At 41.9% G+C, this 18,942-nt stretch overlaps 1 protein-coding gene and 1 long non-coding RNA gene across 3 annotated transcripts; both read right to left on the reverse strand.

Annotated features, from left to right (window-relative positions):
• Window positions 1-3,571: 3,571 nt before the first annotated feature.
• PSPH (phosphoserine phosphatase) lies at window positions 3,572-8,893 on the reverse strand. The gene is made up of 5 exons (XM_030028764.1): window positions 8,573-8,893; window positions 7,748-7,882; window positions 6,009-6,154; window positions 5,071-5,219; window positions 3,572-3,756 (listed from the first exon to the last, which is right to left on the reverse strand). Exons 1-5 carry the CDS (start codon window positions 8,791-8,793, stop codon window positions 3,646-3,648), a joined length of 762 nt encoding a protein of 253 aa, XP_029884624.1. The 5' UTR covers window positions 8,794-8,893; the 3' UTR covers window positions 3,572-3,645.
• A 1,313-nt stretch (window positions 8,894-10,206) lies between these two features.
• LOC115347396 lies at window positions 10,207-18,825 on the reverse strand. Of its 2 annotated transcripts, XR_005933491.1 has the most exons (5): window positions 18,705-18,825; window positions 18,118-18,551; window positions 14,689-15,241; window positions 12,251-12,382; window positions 10,207-12,173 (listed from the first exon to the last, which is right to left on the reverse strand). It is a non-coding gene; the product is annotated as an uncharacterized LOC115347396 (long non-coding RNA). The 2 variants fall into 2 exon arrangements; XR_003925477.2 differs by lacking the exon at window positions 10,207-12,173 and having other exon boundaries at window positions 12,182-12,382.
• Window positions 18,826-18,942: the final 117 nt, after the last annotated feature.

The following is an 18,942-nucleotide window of genomic DNA, read 5'->3' on the forward strand; positions in this document are numbered from 1 at the left end:
CAGCTTCCAGTCCTTGTTATTTCTCCCAGTATCCTCCCATATTTCTTGTTGCTAGAGAACTGTCCTTGTAACTTACCCCTCATAACCAGCAATCTCAGTCAGAGACAAAAGGCGAAAAACATTTTCAGAGTTACAGGATTTTGTGGGTTCTGATGCAATCCATATTTCTTACCTTCTGCCAGGAGCACTAGGAATTAAATTCAGTCAGGCAGAGCTCTTATTGTTTAAGGACCATGAAGTTTTGCAGGAATAAGAAATCTAAGGAGTGACTGGGTGTTCTGTGGGGTGATGTCATAGAGCACAAGTCTCTTCACTACCTGAGATCTGAATTCCCACTAGTGGCGTTGTAATGTATTATGAATGTGCCGCTTCTTGTTCTGAGCTTCAAACTCATGCTCTGGCTGTCATCAGAGAGAGATTAGTTCCTGTTATTTTAGTTACAGATAACCATGTAAACTCAATGAATGTAACACAGTAGATAAATAAGTAATGCCAATCTTTTCTTGCTTCCCTTTGCCTGAGCCCTTTCTGAAGTTGGTTTTCCCCTGTTATGAACACTGTTGTGATTTTCCCTCTTAATTTCGTGGCCAAGTCTGCCTTCTTCCTTTGACTAGCAATACTTCGGCATTTCTTAGAGCAGAATTTGTAGAGTTCAGAACTGAAGTCACTTTCCAGTGGTTGGAAAGTGGGGAGCAGTGCCTGGAAGGGTCTCTGGTAATGATCAATTCTTGTTCCACTGTAATAAAGACACAACTGAAACTTGACTTTAGTTGTCCTGTAGTCTTCCTAGAAAAGACTGCAAACTGTTCTTTTAAGAAGTCCCCTCATGCAAATATACAACTTAAAGCCTCACTGCCTCACTGAATAATCGCACTAAAATAAAAGGCTTTATATGAAGGGGTGTGCCTCGCCATGCTCTTAGGAGACCCACCTGAAGACCAGATATTACTTGCGACATGTGCTACTCTCCAGACTTTGCTCTACTGTGATGGGATATGTTCAGGTAAATTGGTAGCTTGGTTGTAACATTGAAACTTCCCTCAGGCTGCTTTATTCCTTCCTATTTTTTTTCCAGTATTTTACAGACAAAAGAGCTTAGCCACTCACTAACCTAAGTAATCCTTTCGGTACCTCCTGGACTAGAGGTCAGGCTTGGTATTTGCCCAGTGGAAGGGGGGTGGTATTTTTCTTCAAACCAGTCAGACCTAAAGAGCTCTTGTGAAATCGTTGGCACAATGCCATGTTTCCATAGCACTCCAACTGGCAGAAGATACTGCTGTGAATGTTAACATCTCTGTGGCACAGAGCCTCCTGCACGGTCTTCTGACTGTGTTGTTAGTAAAATTACAGATACTTGAAGTGAAGCATGTCACAGTGTTTGTAGGATCAGGGCCTGTAGTTATAGCTGATTACCTGGATGTTAGATTTTATTTTTTTTAGTAGCCTTTTAATTCAATAGAAAACTGCAGCAAACAAACGCTTCTGCATCATAACTGTAGAATTGCAGAGGAACACACTGAGTGAGGGCAGAAAGTGTTTATACTTGTTCTACTCATGCGGTCTTGACTAAACAAAAGCATGATTGTACATGAGCTGCCCTTGGAGCTGGCTGAGATTTTTCTCAGAAAGAATTTAAAAGAGATCATCTTTAATACTCCCAGAAGAGTTCTGGTGAGCAGCCTGGCAACTATTGTCTGTCTTGGCTTTTGTGAAGTTTTTTAAACTGTATACAGATACTCAGTATAGCTGTTTATATGTCTGCCTTTCTCTAAAAAGCCATTAAAAGTTTGTTTCTGGATTTGTTCTCTTCTAACCCTTCTACTTCTCTAGTATTTAAATGCTGTTGTAACTTCAAGCAATTATTGCCTCAGGTTTTTTGCCAAAAACATTAGATGGCATCACTGAGAGCTGCCATTCATCACTCTCTGGGGCTTTGTAAATGCCTCTTTCCCCTATATCCTTTCAGATGATGTTGCAGAATGGACAGAACCAGTATTTGTTTTAATTGTTGGTGATGCTTAAACAATTGGACAGGAGCTCTCTCACTGTACCTTGATTTAATCTTACTAAATTAAGGAAATCCAGTGCAAATTGTGAAAAACCTGTGATTATTTTGTGGAGACAGTGTGAGATTCTGGAAGGTAGGCACTTCACTTATTTCTCTTCCTATCTATGAAATATGTGGTGGGATGAAAAAGAATTAGCGCACTCAGCCTAATCTTCAGTTTCCAGAAGTATACTGGCACTATTTGTAAGCACCCAGAAGGTAAGAACCTGTCTAGATGTTTTTTCTAGGCCAAATCATGTCATATCTACCCATCTTTCTCCTGTGATGGTATTATGTGGATGGAAGGAAGTGGAAGATGTGACATATATTTTAACATTGGTAAAGCTTTTCACATTATCAGAGGTGAGATTCTTACAAGTCAGGGAAATAAAAGTACCATGATGCATCAGCAAAGCTGGTTAAAAAGACGTACTCAGAAGAGTTGTCAGGAAGTTACTGACGAAAAGACAGCATTTATCAAGCATGTTCTATATAAGGACCCTCTTGGATCAGACACTGCAGCCACAAAAGAGAAATCCTTAAGAAACTATGATTCGTTAGCTGAAACTCGGAGAACTACTTAGAACAGGTTAGACTTATTTCTAGCACAAACAGTTTAAGGGTGGTTGACCCACACTTGAGGCAGAGGAAGAGACTAGATAAGTTACGTGGTATTTTCTTAATCAGTAGACCATTTTTTTTAAAGGTTGATGAATAAGCTTCCATCCAGTTATAGGTTGATGGGAGTGGATTGTTAAATAAATAAAACAGTTAAGTAAACAGTGTGACCATTTTACAAAATCACCATTTTGGAGTTTAGTTTAAAGTATTTTAATGAAGTATGGGAACCACTGTATCACTCGCCTTAAAATATGCTTCTTGGACACTGATGAATATTGCATGTATCTCAGATTTGCGTGCACCTCTTGTCTTTCAGACTATAGGTTGAGTAACAGTGATGTTGAGTAACAGATGACATCTTGGGTTCTCCTGTAGCCATATTTTAATGAAATCAGAGATACTTAGTAATGTTTCCTACCTATCTGTTCACTGTTTAACCTAGTTCTGAGATTCTTTGGACTGGAAAGCACTACCATACTGTCTACCTTTTAGAGGAGGAGGAGGAGGAGGAGGATGATTATTATTATTATTATCATCATCATTATCATTATTATCATTATTATCATTAATTTAGACAGACTTCTCATTTGTGGCCCCCTTCTTCTTTTGCCACCCAAAATAAGTAGAGGTATTAGCTTCAATGATTCTGAAACAACAGATATGTAATATTGACCAGGGGCTAATCCATTAAGGTATTTTTAACTTGCTGATAATTTCCTACCTTTGGTCTTCACTTGTGAGTGAATAATCAACTGACTTCTTCCACCTTGGAAAAGATGCTTAAAAAATCTTACATTTTCATTACAAAATATTTGAGTAGAATGGTGTCATTTGCAACATGAGTTTCAGGCCAGAGATGAAGGTACCCAACACCCAGAATCATTAAAAAATCAAGAACACAACTTTGCAAACAAATATGTTTAATTGCATTGTATAATGGACTTATAGTTGTTAAATATATTATTTTACTGTATAATTTATCGTTCTTCCAGTTCCTTTAGCAGCTCATCAAAGTGAGTAATGTACCATTTAGCTTTCTCCTTTACTTGCTTTCTGATTACATTTCCTCCAAATCCAATGAAGCAGTCCTGGCAAAACAGAAAGAATGGGCACGTTTATTCTTGCAGTCTGATGTAAGGAATGGAGCTTCTCAGCAATTAAGTTTGGTTTTAAGATTGGATTTTAAAATTACAGTATTCCTGCCTCTTCCCCTATTTTACTTTGCATGTTCATTTTTCAAATTTATTAACAAGAACTTCATTAACATTTAATTTTGCACCACTTTGGTTATTAGAGTTTTGTTCCAGGAGGAAGGTTGTGTCTCAGTGCCTCGTAACTTCAAGATTGTTCAGGTCTGAGATTTTACTGAAAATGCGCTGTAACTGTGATGAAACATAAGGCCTTACTAATCAAGAATGAGTTAACATTTGAACGTGCATGCAGCATCTCACAATTATCCCTATACTGTTTATCTTAACTCTGTTTACCTCATTTGATAGATAGCAGAAGTAAACATTAACCATGTCTTCAATCATTAACCAGGAACAATCTTCATTTCTACATCTTAGAAAACCATCTGCAGTGAAAGTGCAGTGTTTAAAATTTCCACTGCTGCTTTTTTGCCTTTAGGTAGAAAGCATTAACCAAATACTAAGCTGGTTTGGTCATGCACATATTTAACAGTAAGGGACCAGCTGTCATAACTTGCATCAGCAGTAGCTCTGAGTTTGTTCCTGAGGATTTCCATGCACTGGGATATCTGTCCCTCACCATTGGCAAAGAAGGGGTATTGGAGTACTTTTATGTAGAGAAAGGTGCTAAAGGGGAGACAAAATTAAGGTCTTTCCTCTGTGAAATGACCGTTATAAAAGTTGTCTTTCTATTTTCACCCTGTCAGGGCTGATATCTTCAAAAGTATCATTACTGCACAGTGAGATGAACCCTCCTGCTAGGCCAGTATCAGGTAAATGTGCACCAGATCTACACCAGACCTTCATGCTAAGCACTGTTAGTCAGTGTTCAGAACCAGGATCATGGTAGGGTAAGACCTCTGCACAGAAGCAAGCACTTACTGTGAGGACATAGAGGGGAAAGGCAGACATGATAATACCAGCTTGATTTGAGACAGGTTGCTAGACTTACACAGTCCTGCTAGACCCAGCCAGCATCCTGGCTTAATGGGCGACACCCTTACTGAGATGTCTGAACTGAGAGAAATCAACCATTGCATGATGCAGGCTTTCTAGAGGGAAACTACCTGCACAGATCTCTTTTAAGCTGTGGGACGTGCTAAAGATCTTCCCTGAAGTCCTACGAAGAATTCAGACTTGGGGGGGGGGGGGGGATGCATCCCAAAGGATTTGCTCAAAAGGAGTTTAGAATTCCTGTTCTTTAATACTTACAGCAGGGGGACAGGCTTCCATGTCTGTAGCTCCATCTCCAATCATAACTACTTTCTTAAAGTGGAACTGTTCCTTCAGATGAGTAATAACCTTTCCTTTCCCCCCTGATTCAGCTGTTGGTTGTGTTTCATCAAATCCTGCGTATTCTCCTAGAACACAGTGGAAGGACAAGTTAGACACATAGCATATTTTCTTGTAAATGAAGAAAGATATATGCCTATGGTCTTTACTTCAGAAAACAGCTAATTACATGCAGTCCTGTAAGCCTCACAATATCAGCATCCCAAAAAAGTAATTAGAAGGTAAGCGTAAAAACTGGGATTTGACCCAAGTCTTCAGTGGGGATATTTTCAAAGAGCTGAAATGCTAACACAAAAGTAGAAACCCTGTATCAGTGGTGTTACAAATCCATTCCCAGTCACTCTGGTCCAGTCATTCTGGTGTAAACATTTCAAAACCAGCATCCAGTATGATGTATAGACAGTGTATGAAATACTGAGTAAGAAACAACCTCACTAACTACAGTTCTGCTTGATTACACTAGCTTAAAGTCCAGAGCAGCTCAACTAAAGTACATCAGTCTCCATACATACCTCAAAGTCACTGAAAATCAAGTTTGCCTCTGAAAGCAGGTGAGTGTAATAAACTCTTTTAACTTTAAGGAGCAAGAGAAAATGAAACTTTGCTGTCAGCAACTGTAACATGTTTTACCTTTGGCACCACTTGCAATTAAAAAGTAACTACAGCTCTATTTCATGTCTGGAAAATGACCTGAATTCATGTTTTTGGTAAGGTCTTGCAATTTGCCGGCTTGGAGCTAGCTGGATTGGTAACAAGGTCATGTAGGCTGGACGGTTATCTGTAGCCCAGTATCTGACAGTTTGAACCAAAAAAGTGGCATTAATTAGGAGAGAAAAGAGACTTTAAGGGAATCTCACCATTAAAGTAAAACTTCAGCCTGTTGGCAAAGACATTTGCTGTTGGAATGTTCAGCTGCAAGGCTACGTGCTCCACGATGCTCTGAAACCCCCCAGAGACCAAGAAGACCTGGACCCCTCGTTGTTGAAGCCTGCTCACCAGCTCCCTGAGAAGAAAGAGCAGTCACCAAGCGTGAGTGCCTGGCAGCATCTAGGGATAACAAGAAAGCCAAAATACCTCTTTCCTATACAAGGCTGCCCATGCTTTGTGTTATTCCAGTTCAGTTAGGATGTGTGCTGCTTTCCAGCTCCATCCATCTCTGCTGCCCAAAGCTTTTCCTTCTTTCCCTTGCAAGTTTGTGCATACCCCTTGCTTGAAAAGAGCTGAACGAAACCATCACGTCTAGAGACAAACAGGTATTTAGTTGCTCAGAAACAAGCACTTCCTAGAAATGTTGTCTTTACACTTTCATACTGTTCATATTAGTTCCCTTGAACTAAATGAGAGCAGATCCAGTTCAGATTTTTTTTCTGAAGTAAAACAACAGCAAGAAAATGAATCTATAATGCATAAAAAAGTAGGGAATGTGGGAGAGAGAAAGCCACTGCACCAAAATGCAAAAGTGGGCTGAAAGGTGTGCAAAGTGCACACGTTTTCTAACTTGGAGTTGGTTCCCCAGATGCTGGACATCGATGCTGTCTTTGGAAGAGGGCACTAGCTACAGAAAAGGAATCAAAAAAAGTAGAAGTTTTCAGACCCAGTTAATGTCAAAGGGGCTTGAAGGCAGCTAAAAGTTTTACAGGATTTGGCTCAGAAGCAGTAAGATCAGCATGCATCAATGCTGAGCAGTTGAAGTGGTAGCAGTAACAGCAGAAATGCTAAATACTAAAAAGCAAAGTGGAGGCTTAAAGCAGGCTACACAGAAGAGGAAGAAAGGGAAGGAATGAAAAGGAAAATCACGTGATTCTAAACAAGGAAACAATGTTCTCTTTGTATTTACATCTAGCTATGCCTTCTATGGGAAAAGCTGAGCATGTGCTTCATTTCAAGGAGAAAATACAAGCACAATATAATCTAAAACTACTGTATGTGCTAAAAATATTTTAAACTTAGAGCTATGGCCAGATTTTGTAGTAAAGAAATTATTCTCAATTGTTTGAAACAATTTGAATAGGAAAAAAAACCCATTTAAATAGTTAATGTTTATTCTAAATCCAAAGTTGAATGAATACACACATATATATGTATTTCCCCTTAATGATTTTTTAATACTTTTTTTAGGGACTTCAGTACATAATGGGTAGCTCTGAACAATGGATCCCCTAAACTGAGTCCAGGGGTGTGACTGCACACGGAAGTGTAAGAGAGGTAATATAATTGCAGAATAGACCAAGCCAGTAGTTTATACTGGGTATTAAATCTCCTCCCAGTTCCATCACCCGTCAAAAAGCAGATGTGATTGAACAGATTATTTTCCATGCCAGTTTAATCCTCGAACCAGAATTTGAGCTTGCCAGCCAAAACACCAGTTAATACCTAAGACTGTTTTCTTTTTACATGGATGCTTAGCCACTTGACAGGGACTCAGGCCGTTATAAGCTCCTGATGTAAGCTTTGTACACAACATGGAAATGGAGTAGGAAGGCAATCTAAACCAGCTCGATGGTCTTACAGCCTCACTAATGTCACAGAATTTTGTTGATTTATGCCATGTGCTTTTGGAAGACTTTTTCGTTAGATCATTTGAAATTATTCTTACCTTATTCCTGGTGTTAGCTGAGGTGGATTGTCGGATATTAATTTCTGCACTTGCTCATAGGAGGGACGTATGAGACCTAGTCGTGCCGTTAAAGCTGCTTTGAATGTCACAGTGCCACCCATAGCTCTGCGGGTCCTAAATGGTGATCCAAAGAAAGCAAATCAGTGACGCTTTTTGTCAAGTTGAGGGTTCTCCCAAGAACAGTTAGTTAAAGAAGCACAACAAGGAACAAGGTAAGAGACCATAGGTTCCAAGTTATACCATATCAATGTGGTAAAGGAGAAGATTGGTAGCAACCACCAGTAGAAGATCTCCACAGATCGGAGCTCTTGTGAGAACCAGTGAGGCAAAGGAAAACTGCTTCATTCCCTCTGTGAGTGCATCTGAGCCACTGGACCAGTATTCCTAAACTGCAGCTCAGGTGCCGTTCTCTGAAATTAACAGAATTTTTGCTACAAGCTTCAGTGGAAACAACAACAGCCTCAGATGAGTGTTTAGAGAGTTGTCTCCTCTCCTCCATCTCGTAATAAGGTTTGCTAGTGCTTAGCCGAGTTTAATGATGAGGTCTGATCTTAGTCTATTGAAGAAAATTATATTAGAGAATTTACGTCAGTATAGTTTTGTTGAGTGGCTTTGCAATTCCAAAAGAAGTTACTTCGTTATGCATTAATTCCCCTTATTATTCCTAAAGTCCTTTTAAAACTGTAATAATCTCCTATGACAGGGTTGAATCAATCCCTATGGTAAATTCATTGTCACAGATTAACCTTACCCTTGCTTATTTTTTACTACTATTCCTATGAAGTAAACAGCAAATATACATACATCTCTGCGACGGCATCTCCAACTCCACAGAACTTCGCAAGCTCATCAATGCCTTCTTCCCTGATGACTGTACTGTCCACATCAAAGCATACTGCATCAGCATTGCGGAAGATTTCTTTCAGCTCCAAGAGGGATGCCATCCTTTTAGGAACCTTCTTACTGTGAGGGGACAAGATAAAGTCTTTCTCTGAATGACAGTACTGCACTCTGTCTTGAGCCATTGGCGCAACTGGTCTGGTTCTTGCGAGTAGGGACGAGCACAGCCTGGTAGCCAGCTTTTATCAAAGAGTGTGAGCGGTGGTGGAGGTCTGGCTCAGTTGCTGATTTGCTCTCTGCTGTTACTGCCTACTGATGTTCAATTTACGTTATAGGTGGGCCGTGGAGCTTTGGTCAGTTGCTGATTTGCTCTCTGCAGGCTCGGCCCATTGATGTTCACATGGGGTTCAAGGTTGTAATACTTGGCATTTGCTGAACCATGAGACTGCCAACTGCTGTGTGGGACTTGCAGTTCTCTGTCTCATCTTGCCCTCACTGCTCAAACGGATCTTCATTTCTCATCAGACCCAGTCTAGTGTGTCAAATTAGTTGCTCCAGGAGATAGTAAAAGACACCCAGCCCTTAAGGATTTGCTTGATCGCAGTAGACATAACTATCTTAAACCTATCAGTGAGTGGTTATCCCTAAATCATGAAGGTTTAGATCCTTTTCTATGTCCTGATTAATATAAACTAAATATTCTCATCATCTGTGAATGCATAGAAGATTTGGCCATTAGCATTGGGAATTAAAGTCTTGGGCTTTGAGAACTTCACTCAACTCATTAACATACCACATCGTGACACAACTTTTTCCACAACAATGCCTGACAAAAGTTTTTCTTCCCTTTTATATCTGTCCACTTAAATAAGTTGAGCACTTCTTCTGCGGATCAGAAGCACGAGGTGTTAATCAAGTATTTTCTTACTCTACCATACTCATCTTGTGCTTCACCCTTTCGTAAGGGAATTCAGTGTGGACTTTACCAATCTGTACATTTAGACAGAAATAACAGCTTTCTATCTATCACACTTCCCAGATTTTTGTAAAAGCTTTTGTTTGGTTGGTCTTCTAATCTCTTAGACGTCTCTCAGGACACGTCTTGTATAATTGATCTGGGTAGCAGGTTCTCTCTTTTTCTGGGATAGGGAAAAAAATACCATCAAACAGCATGTTATATACCTTCACTGTGTTACATACCTTCATCTTTTGTCTTCCTCTCACTACACTAATTTATTTTTCTCCGATATATCATGTGAATTTTTATGGTGAGAGGTCTTAGATACACAAGTTCCCACAAAACATTTATTTTTTGCCCTTTTTGGGCAAACTTTGCACCCACAGATACGAAAGACATCCAGTGAAGATGGAGAAGGTCATCACTAGGTACCTTGCTGTGGAAAAGCACAGGAGCTGATCGGTACTGACATAGCTCACCGCCAGACAGGAGTCATCCAGGGATCACACATGGTAAGCACCAGTGCTGCTTCCTGAGGTGACTTCTGTGTGCTCACCTAGAGATCACAGCTAAATAGTTAATGGCCGAAGCAGGAACAGGAACCTTTGGTTTTATTCCCACCATATGGTGAATACTGGGATACAAAAGGCTTTATGGAAAATTACCATAATCACTGAAAAATTGTACAGAACACACACTCATCTTTTATCTGTTCATGTGTATAGAATAAAAGAGAATACTCCAGTCCTTCATTGAAAGGTAAAAGTCTGTATAAATGAAGCCACCAAACCTAAGTGGTGAAACCTGTTGTGAACTGCTAAAAGCCATATTTGTAAGAGAGAATCTCTGTTTAACAGGTAGATATAAAATAGCAAGAAACAGAGAAAGCAAGTCACATTAAAGGCAAAGCTATCCAAAGGCAGCCATGAAAGAGTACTGCTTAAGAGGGTCGTTCTAGCTATTATTCATTTTTTTGGTGTGAACACACTACTATAGTAACCAAAGTGGGTTCATGGCTTTTGTACAAGGCTGAGAAGGTGACACAGCAGCTTCCTCGGTGCTCATCTGCATCGCGGGTGTGAGTGAGAATGGGAGAGCAGGTATCACCCAGCCCATACTTCCTGTGCATTTGGTTTAGGTGTGGGAAAGTAGGACAGAGCCTGGGCTCAACCTCCCCAGTGTGTCAGAAAGCAAAGGTGAGTGGGTACGCAGTAAAGGGGAGGTATTCCAGAAAAGGGCTTTTACAACCTCGAGCTCTGGGAAGGGCAGAAACAAGGACTGAACCGTAGTTTGACAGGCCTCCGCTCTTGTGCATCAGAGCTGTTCCGTGCAGACATACTGTAAAACTCTGGTCTAGCGTTAGAAGCATCACAAGAATTATTTGCTACAGAAAGCACATGTTTTTTATATTTTTCTATAAAGACTGCACTGTACATATAAGAAATACAGTCATATGCCATCAGCATGGCACGTAAGAGAAACCTCTCTCTCTGAAGTGGCCACGGGCATAAAAATTTCCCTCTGACAGAGACTGGTTCTGAGCTAAGACTTGGCAGTGGGTGGACAGGTGACACGTGAATTCCACGTTTACTTTGTGTTAGCCTTGACTTGACATTGGCTCCACAGCACTGTGTTTGTATTTTCAGTGGAAGATTTTGATTTTCTGAGCAGGAGGGCTTTATCTTTAGGGCGGGCCTTGACAGCTAGATATATTTGTGCAGTGGAATTAAAAAAAAAAATCCACTAAAATTTTTTAAATGGCAGGGCATTAATTTTTTCCAGCCTACTAGTAATTATAGAGTCTGCCAAAAATTCCACCATGGGTTTGGTGCCAATTTCAAAGATTTGCTCTACTGAACAAACTTGTTGCATCACTGTGGCATGACATTTGCGTCACAGTGTTCCAACACTGATTCCTTATTATGCAAAGCCATCACATTGCCTCATGCTAACCTGAGGCTGCGCTGCAACATTACCTCATTATGATGCAATGTCACTGTGTGGGAACACCGCACCGTGATGTGATTTCTTGGTGAGAACCTGAAATATATTTCTGGATACAGGTCTTCAAAATTTTAATCTCTCTGAGAAAAATGTTCTCGCTAGAAACACACATTGGGAGCAGGAAGGAAGAGACATTTAACTTTTCCTTCTCCCTGGTATCCACATTTCCCATACTCCTTTCCCTTCTGGATGATCCTTACAATGATGAGACCACCGTTGTGGTGGACTTTGCACTTTGATGGACAAACAGACAAGTTAGAGGAAGAATTACAGATACCAGTTGTGAAGCCATGGTTGGAAATAACCCTGTCCTCTCTTTGTTCCACGCAATAACTCCTTCAAAAGAGTTTCAAGCTGTGGTTTATAATGCCTAAAAATGACAAATTGGAAGGGAAGAATTGTGTTTTGAAATGCAGAAATCTTCAGTAGTTCCTGATCTCCCTTGGCCTGTAACCTCCTAAAATCTTTCCACTTCCTGCTATAGCTGGGCACTGAGTCCTGGAAAACACAGACCTGGTTTTGGCTGATGTATCATCACACATGTTGGCGAACTTGTGATGAACTGTAAAGTAGGGAAGCTCATACAGGAGCAAAGAGGAGAACCTGTGAAGGAAGCTTCAGCTATTGCAGGGAGTCTTGATGGTGGGAAAAGCAAATTTTAGGAGTTAAAGGTGGTTCACCTGGGTGAAATAAGGTTCTTCTGCCCTTGTTGGCAGAGCTGCAGGGGTCACCATCAGCTCCAGAGGCTGATAAATGCCATTCCAAATGGTAATGTGCCAATTTCAGTAACTTGTGAAATTTCTTCCCTGGCCCTAAACGTAGATGAGAGCATAAGGCAAGGCTATTAGTGATAGAGTAATGGGCAACAGGGGTGGGGGAAAGTACAAGCAGGAGAGGTTCTGCTACTTCCCTTATTTTCAAAATTTTCACTGGGCCATCCTGGCATGTTGTCCACCAAGAAACTGCCTACAATTCGCCTCTGGGTAAGCGTGCATAAGAAATAAGGACAGACACAGTAGCTTGTCCACAAGTAGGTGCCAGTTGGAAACATGAGCAAAAAGAATTGAAGATGTGTAAAACCTTTCTATGGACAAATCTAACAGCTGTAGTAAGGGAACAGCAGTTTTTTATTCCAGAGTGGTATAGGCCTCTACAGTTGGCAGAGATTAATTACTCTGAAATACAGGGCATCTGATTGCTTAAATGTGTAAATGTTTTAATGAGATGGTAAGAAAAAAGAAATTCCCACAAATAATGAGTTCTGTCCCCATATGAAAAACATGGGTAGAAAATCTCTGATCTTTCTGCCATTGAATTTCAGATAGGTAATCTATTCCTATCCTATTATTTGCATGCTGGAAAAGCATCCAAGCAGCAAGCATTTCAACAGGTCTAGTAATAAAATATTGGGGGAAAAAGCTGAAAAGAAGAAAATGGGGAAGAGAAGAAGCAATGGGCAAAGTGACTAGAGAAGACATAAGAGTGACAGAGGGAGAGAGAGAGGGTGAAATCTGAGATAAAGATGGAGAGAAAGGAAATCACAAGGGTAAAGTGGAATTCCCATGAGATCTCCTTGCCTCCAGACTATGAAGTACTTCATTAGACCATTGGGGAAAAAAACCTGGCATTTCCAGAAGAAATAGTTCTGTTTTGTAACAGAGAGGGTGGAGTCACAGAAGCAAGCACAGGAATTATGTAAGACCACATGTCAAAGGAAAACACCTGAAATCTTTTCTGTTTGCTGACCCTTCAAAGAAGGGCACTTGCTGCACTGTGAAAAACTGAAACATCTGCAGTATCTGCTACATAAAATGCAAAAGGAACAAGTAAGTGGTACTCAGAACTCCGGGTGTTCTGGGGCTGCTATACTTTGACGAGATCTTGATGAGATCTCAAAATCCTCATTGTGACTAGACTTCACTTGTTATCATATTTCAGCTTTCAGAAGGGCTGCCATGCTGCCACTTTGCATTATGTTCACATTTACTGCTGTGAAAAAATGAAGATTAAGTGAATCTCAATGAAATATTACCTAAAATATCTTTTTAAACAGATCACTCGGGAATATCCTAGTTTGCAAACAGTTTCCGGTGTTTCTGATTCACTTTCCCATTTAACAAGGTGAGAGTGATGACTGAGAGACACTCCGAGATACATTCCCGCAGCAGAATAAGATTGCATTGAATGTGCAGTGAGATTAACAGAAATGTAACCGCATTAAACTGCTTCTGTTGCATTGAAGGGGAACTGCTGCTTAGAGTAAGGGATTTGGAGAAAATAGTTCTTGAAACTTTTCTCAGGACCTATTCACACTACAGGAGTGGTCCTGCTTGTAAGAATGTTCACAGGAGTGTTTCCATGGTATGAGTTCAAACAAACCACTTAATCCTCATTGCTTCTAGTCCTATGTCTGCAAAATAGGAATAATATAGTGATACAGCTTTTCTATGCTGACATTTAATTCTCAGTATTAGCAATATGTTTTGAAAGCTTTAGAGGAAAGGGGATACAGTTAAGCAGATCAGTTATAGTTAAGCAAATTGTGACTGTTTATATCCCTGCAAGTACTACTCTTTAAAAGTTCAACCCATTCATCCATAATTGTGAGTTTCTATGGTTTTCAGTGTGAGAACAGAAAGATTCAGTCCTTAACCTCACTAAGCTTGCCTCACGCTTCCTGGTTTTCTGTTCAGTTTTTAAAGGTAGTAATACAAACCTGTACGCAAGTCAAGAGATTAACTGTTTGCAGCTGTACGCTAATATCTGAACAGCAGTGCCTAACAGTGTATTTATTTAAGCACCTTTTAAAAAGTAGTTGAAAAGGGGTAGAAGGAACCCGGTGGATGTTGACATACACCTCCCAACTCTCCAATCCCCTCCTGCCTGACCTGACAAAATGATGATGCTTCCCCCCGCATGATTGCATCATTCATTCATGCTGCTGTTATAAAACAGGCACCACACTGTTCCTGCATCTTGCAGGGCAGTACAGTTGCAGCCCCAGCAGAAGACACTCTTCCTTTTCTATGCTAGAAAAATATGCTAAGTGTTACGGATCTGATACGCCAAACGCCAACCCCTTCCAAACTGAGAGAAAAAAACGTTCCCAGTGACTTACAGTATTGTACTGGCCGTGGCTGTTGCTGCTGCTGCAAACCTCTTGGCTGCACGAGAAAAGAAGGGATCAGCTGAGACCTTCGGTCACATAAGTACAACGGCACGGGCTGATCTGGAAGAAAGCTGCATTTTGTAAATCACTCTTTTATAATCTGCTGAGTAAGCCAGCCTGGATGTTTTTTTTAAATGGTTGCACACATGTAACCAGAGAAGTCCAGCTGTTCGCTGACAGGCGTAGGGAAGAGAGGTGTAACCTTGCCTACGTCGGGGGAGGAGCCGCTCGGGCCCAGTTTGGGGAGCTCCCAGCTTGGGTAGGCATGGCTTGGCAGGGAGCAGACCCTGCACAAGATGATGGGGAGCTCGCTCGCCCCTCAGCCAGCCTGTGCCACAGGCATGGAGAACAAGACGGGTCTTGGCAAACTCGCCTCGGTCCACGCAGAGCGCCAGCGCAGGAGAGCGAGGGACGAGAGCCGAGGAGGGGCTTGGACAAGCAGCAGTCAGGAGTTTCTCTTGGCGTGAAGTCAGAGGCGAGGCAGGGACACGGTTTTCTTTTGCTGTGGATGAGATGGAAGGTTTTGTGGGTTAAGATTGCAATATCACATTTTGGCTCAAGCTGTTACTTGGTGCATCGGGGTGTGCAATGTTACACACACACAAAAATCAGATCAAAATTCATCAAAAACTTTGAAGCGAAATTAAAACTTCTGCTTATGAGAAGGCTCTGTTTTGTTTCCTCAAATGCAATGTTGTCAAAAGCAACGGAAAAATTGCAAAACCTGTCTGTGCTCGTGTTTTGGCGTCCCACAGAAGAGCTTCCCTCAGACATCACTGTGGATGTCAGGTAGGAAACAGGACATTGCCAACCCAGAACTATGAAGCTGGTGGTTTGGTTCAAGGTCAGGAAAGCCTGATTTAGCTGATTTAGCTTCTTTCATTCACTTGTGATAGGAGTCTTATGACTGCTGCCTGTCTTGAAAGACTGTTCTGCACCACTGGATCCACCAGTCACATTCTGTGCATGATCTCTTTTGCCATTCTGGCAGTATTACCCCTCAAAATTACATGCATTAATTAAAATCAATAGCCTTCTGTGCCTCTCCTCCCATGTCTTCCTTTATGTTTTTTCAGAAGTTCTCAGTACATGACCATTTGTCAACATGAAGTTCTCAGTACATGACCATTTGTCAACATGAGCATCTATTAGTAACTTTTTGTGTTAGGAAAAGCTGGTAGCAAGCCCCTTTGCTCCAGAACTGGTGACATGGTTCACTGTTCAGTCTGGTCCTGTTTGTTGGTTTTATTGTGGCAGGACAATATGTTTTTAAAACAGATTTAGAAATCATTTCTGTGAATAAGGTTAAATGAAAACAGATCTTGATAAAGATGAAAGAAAACTGCTTTTACTGAGAATCTCAGAGGGTTTTTTGCCAAGATAAGCAGTGCGTGATTTGACTAAGAGAGTTGCTGCTGAATATTTCATGAAGGATATTCCCTTTATTTGGCTTAGTTTAACAGACATATTGGTTTTAATTCAGTTAAATATTTAGATTCTAATCTGGTGTAATTCATTGTAAATCCGTTGATTTTAAAGGACAATTTAGGCCTAGTGAGCATCTGCCCTGTATTTTTACTATGCATTAAAAACAAATATGCAGAACAGTTCAACAGCCACAGCCAAGACCTGAAAAATGAAGAAAAGCTTGTCCTGATGTCTGAAAAATGCTGCAAAATGGGGATTTAATGTGAAAATGGTAATGAGAAATGTTACTATACCATAAAATAACTATCCTCAGACACGTGATCCAGCAAAGAAACACAAAGAGGTCTGCCTGGAAGCTTTGAGAGCATGTTCAGGAGTGAAAAGCACAGCTCATGTGGATGTGTGACTATCGATATAAGCACAGCACCTAACTTTTGTATGTGACTATGAAACCTCTCCATTTGTACAAAAAGCAGAGACCACGTCTGAAAATGGCTTTCCTTTTTTCTCTTTTTCGACCAAAAAAACCCCATCTAAAATTCAAACTAAATTTTCCCAGAATAACTGTTTTATTTTCCTACAGTAATAATTCCCCTCACAAACCTGAACCTGCTTGGGGAATGGCCATACCACTGTTAGCACCCAGCCCCACACGTTGCAGGTGTTTAGGATGGATGATTCCTGCCTTTCCACGGGACATCACCCACTCGGGTCACAGAACAGCAGCAAGGAAAACATAAAATACAGTGTGCTTGCTGGTACGAGTATGGGTTTGACAAGGCTGCCCTCTAGTGAGAACAGCCCCGAGAGAGAGGATCAAGGCAAAAAAATTACAAACCAGAGAAGCAAGAATAGCAAAATATTTGTGTGTGACCTGTTGGCTACAGAATCCAGGGCAGAGCTGGGGATTCAGGTGTTTTAACAGGGCATTGCATCTAGGCACCTCAAATATTAGCACTGCAGCCTCTCAGGGCTGGGTTGGCGTGTTTTGTTTTGTTTTGTTATGGTTTCAGCAGGCCGGTAGCATCCCAACAGAAGTGAAGACTAAACATTAACAGAGTTCCAGAGCCAATTATGAAATGCCAAGTGTAATTTCCTGCATTTTGCAATGTTTAATGTTTATTTCTAATAATTACAGTAACAGAACAGAAAGCCCAGCCACTATACTAAAGAGTCAGCATTAAAATATTTCACAAGACATATGCACTGCTCAGCTAAACAAAAGGGCTCCAAACTTGTATTATGTTCAAACACCAACTCCATCTAAAATGTTTAAAAAACAGAAACCCAAGCATTAGCAGCTGTCCCCTCCAGACCTGCCAAGTCAGACTGACAGACCATGCATGGGAGTCCTCCTGCACAACATGGCGTTTTGCCCAGAAACCTGAGATCCTCACCCAAAGCAGCGGAGTCACAGCAGGTGCCATAGCCTACTGCCAAAACCAGCGAGGCTGCTGAGTCTACCCTGACACTTGACACTCACTGACTGTTTCAGTCAAGCTCCCCCAAAACGCAACAAAATTGTACCCAACAGCAAGCTTAGACTTTACTACTGGAACTGACGGGATAACACAAACAGCCCATTGCATTGCTGCTCAGTGCCACTACAGTGGGTTGCTGAAGCCTAGCATCCAGGGCTGCATCCAGCGCTCCCGGCTGCGAACAGTGGGATGGAGTGGGGGAGATTTACCCTGCACCATCCTCATGCCTGGTGGATGAGCGTTGGGGGAGGCTGTCTTTCTTCTCTGTACCAAATACTGAGGAATCCTGGTCTCCGGGCCAGTTGTCCCTGTTTGCTGGGGGTTAGCACCCTCTGGAGCAGATGGGCTGCAGGAACACCAAAACCGCTTGGCCTGGATCTCCCTGGCACACTTCTGCAGCTATGGGCCGTGATTATTCTGGGGATGGTCCTTATGAAATACTTGAAATAACAAGAGAGTTGTGTCACACCTGGTATTCCCAGTTGCTCAGGTTTAGCAGATGGGTGTTTGGGGGTACAAGCCCAGATGGGGCAACGCAGGAGCCAAACTTGGTGCAATCTGTGCCCACGGTGTGTGTAAGGGACCACGGCAGGAGCTCTCTTCTCAAGCTCCTCTCAAAGGAAACTGTCAATTGTCCTCCATTTTGGAGCCCAAGGCCGGTAAGACGCAAATGTTTCACAGCCTCAAGGCCTGGGCCCTGACTGGCCACGTAGACCAAACACTTCCAGCACCCATCAATGTCGCCTTGACTTCAATAATATTTCTGTTTTTCTTCCACAGGCCTCACGGGAATCCTCTGCGTGTCCTTGGGAGAGATCATTCCCCGTGCCTAGAAAGCCTTGTGAAGGGTTCAGGCCCAGAACAGCCTGGGCATGCAGGCCCCGGCGGCCCACACAGCAGCCTCTGGATTAAGAGAAGATGAGTTTTGATTAACCTCAACTCCGAATTTTTACCAAGAACCATTCTGATTATTAATCCCGTCCGCTTAACTATTAATTCTATCGATCTAATGTTAAATCACCGGGTTTAATTATTTATTCTCACCGTTCTACGAACCTGCCGGGGGGGTGTCTGTCACGGGAGCGGATAGGACTAACGACCGAGCGACCCCGCCCGTTCAAAGGCCTCGTTCACAGACCCGCCGGCCCCCGCCGCCCTCTCCCCCTCAGCAGCCCGCGCTCCCCGGTAACCACGGCGCCGGCGCCACGCAAAGGCGCCTCAGCGGCGGGGCGGGAACGGGCCGGCGGAGCGACAGGCACCGCAGCCAATGGGAATGCGGCCGGCTCGCCGGCGG

Source organism: Aquila chrysaetos, chromosome 10 (genome assembly GCF_900496995.4).
Source record: "Aquila chrysaetos chrysaetos chromosome 10, bAquChr1.4, whole genome shotgun sequence".
Classification (NCBI taxonomy): Eukaryota; Metazoa; Chordata; class Aves; order Accipitriformes; family Accipitridae; genus Aquila; species Aquila chrysaetos.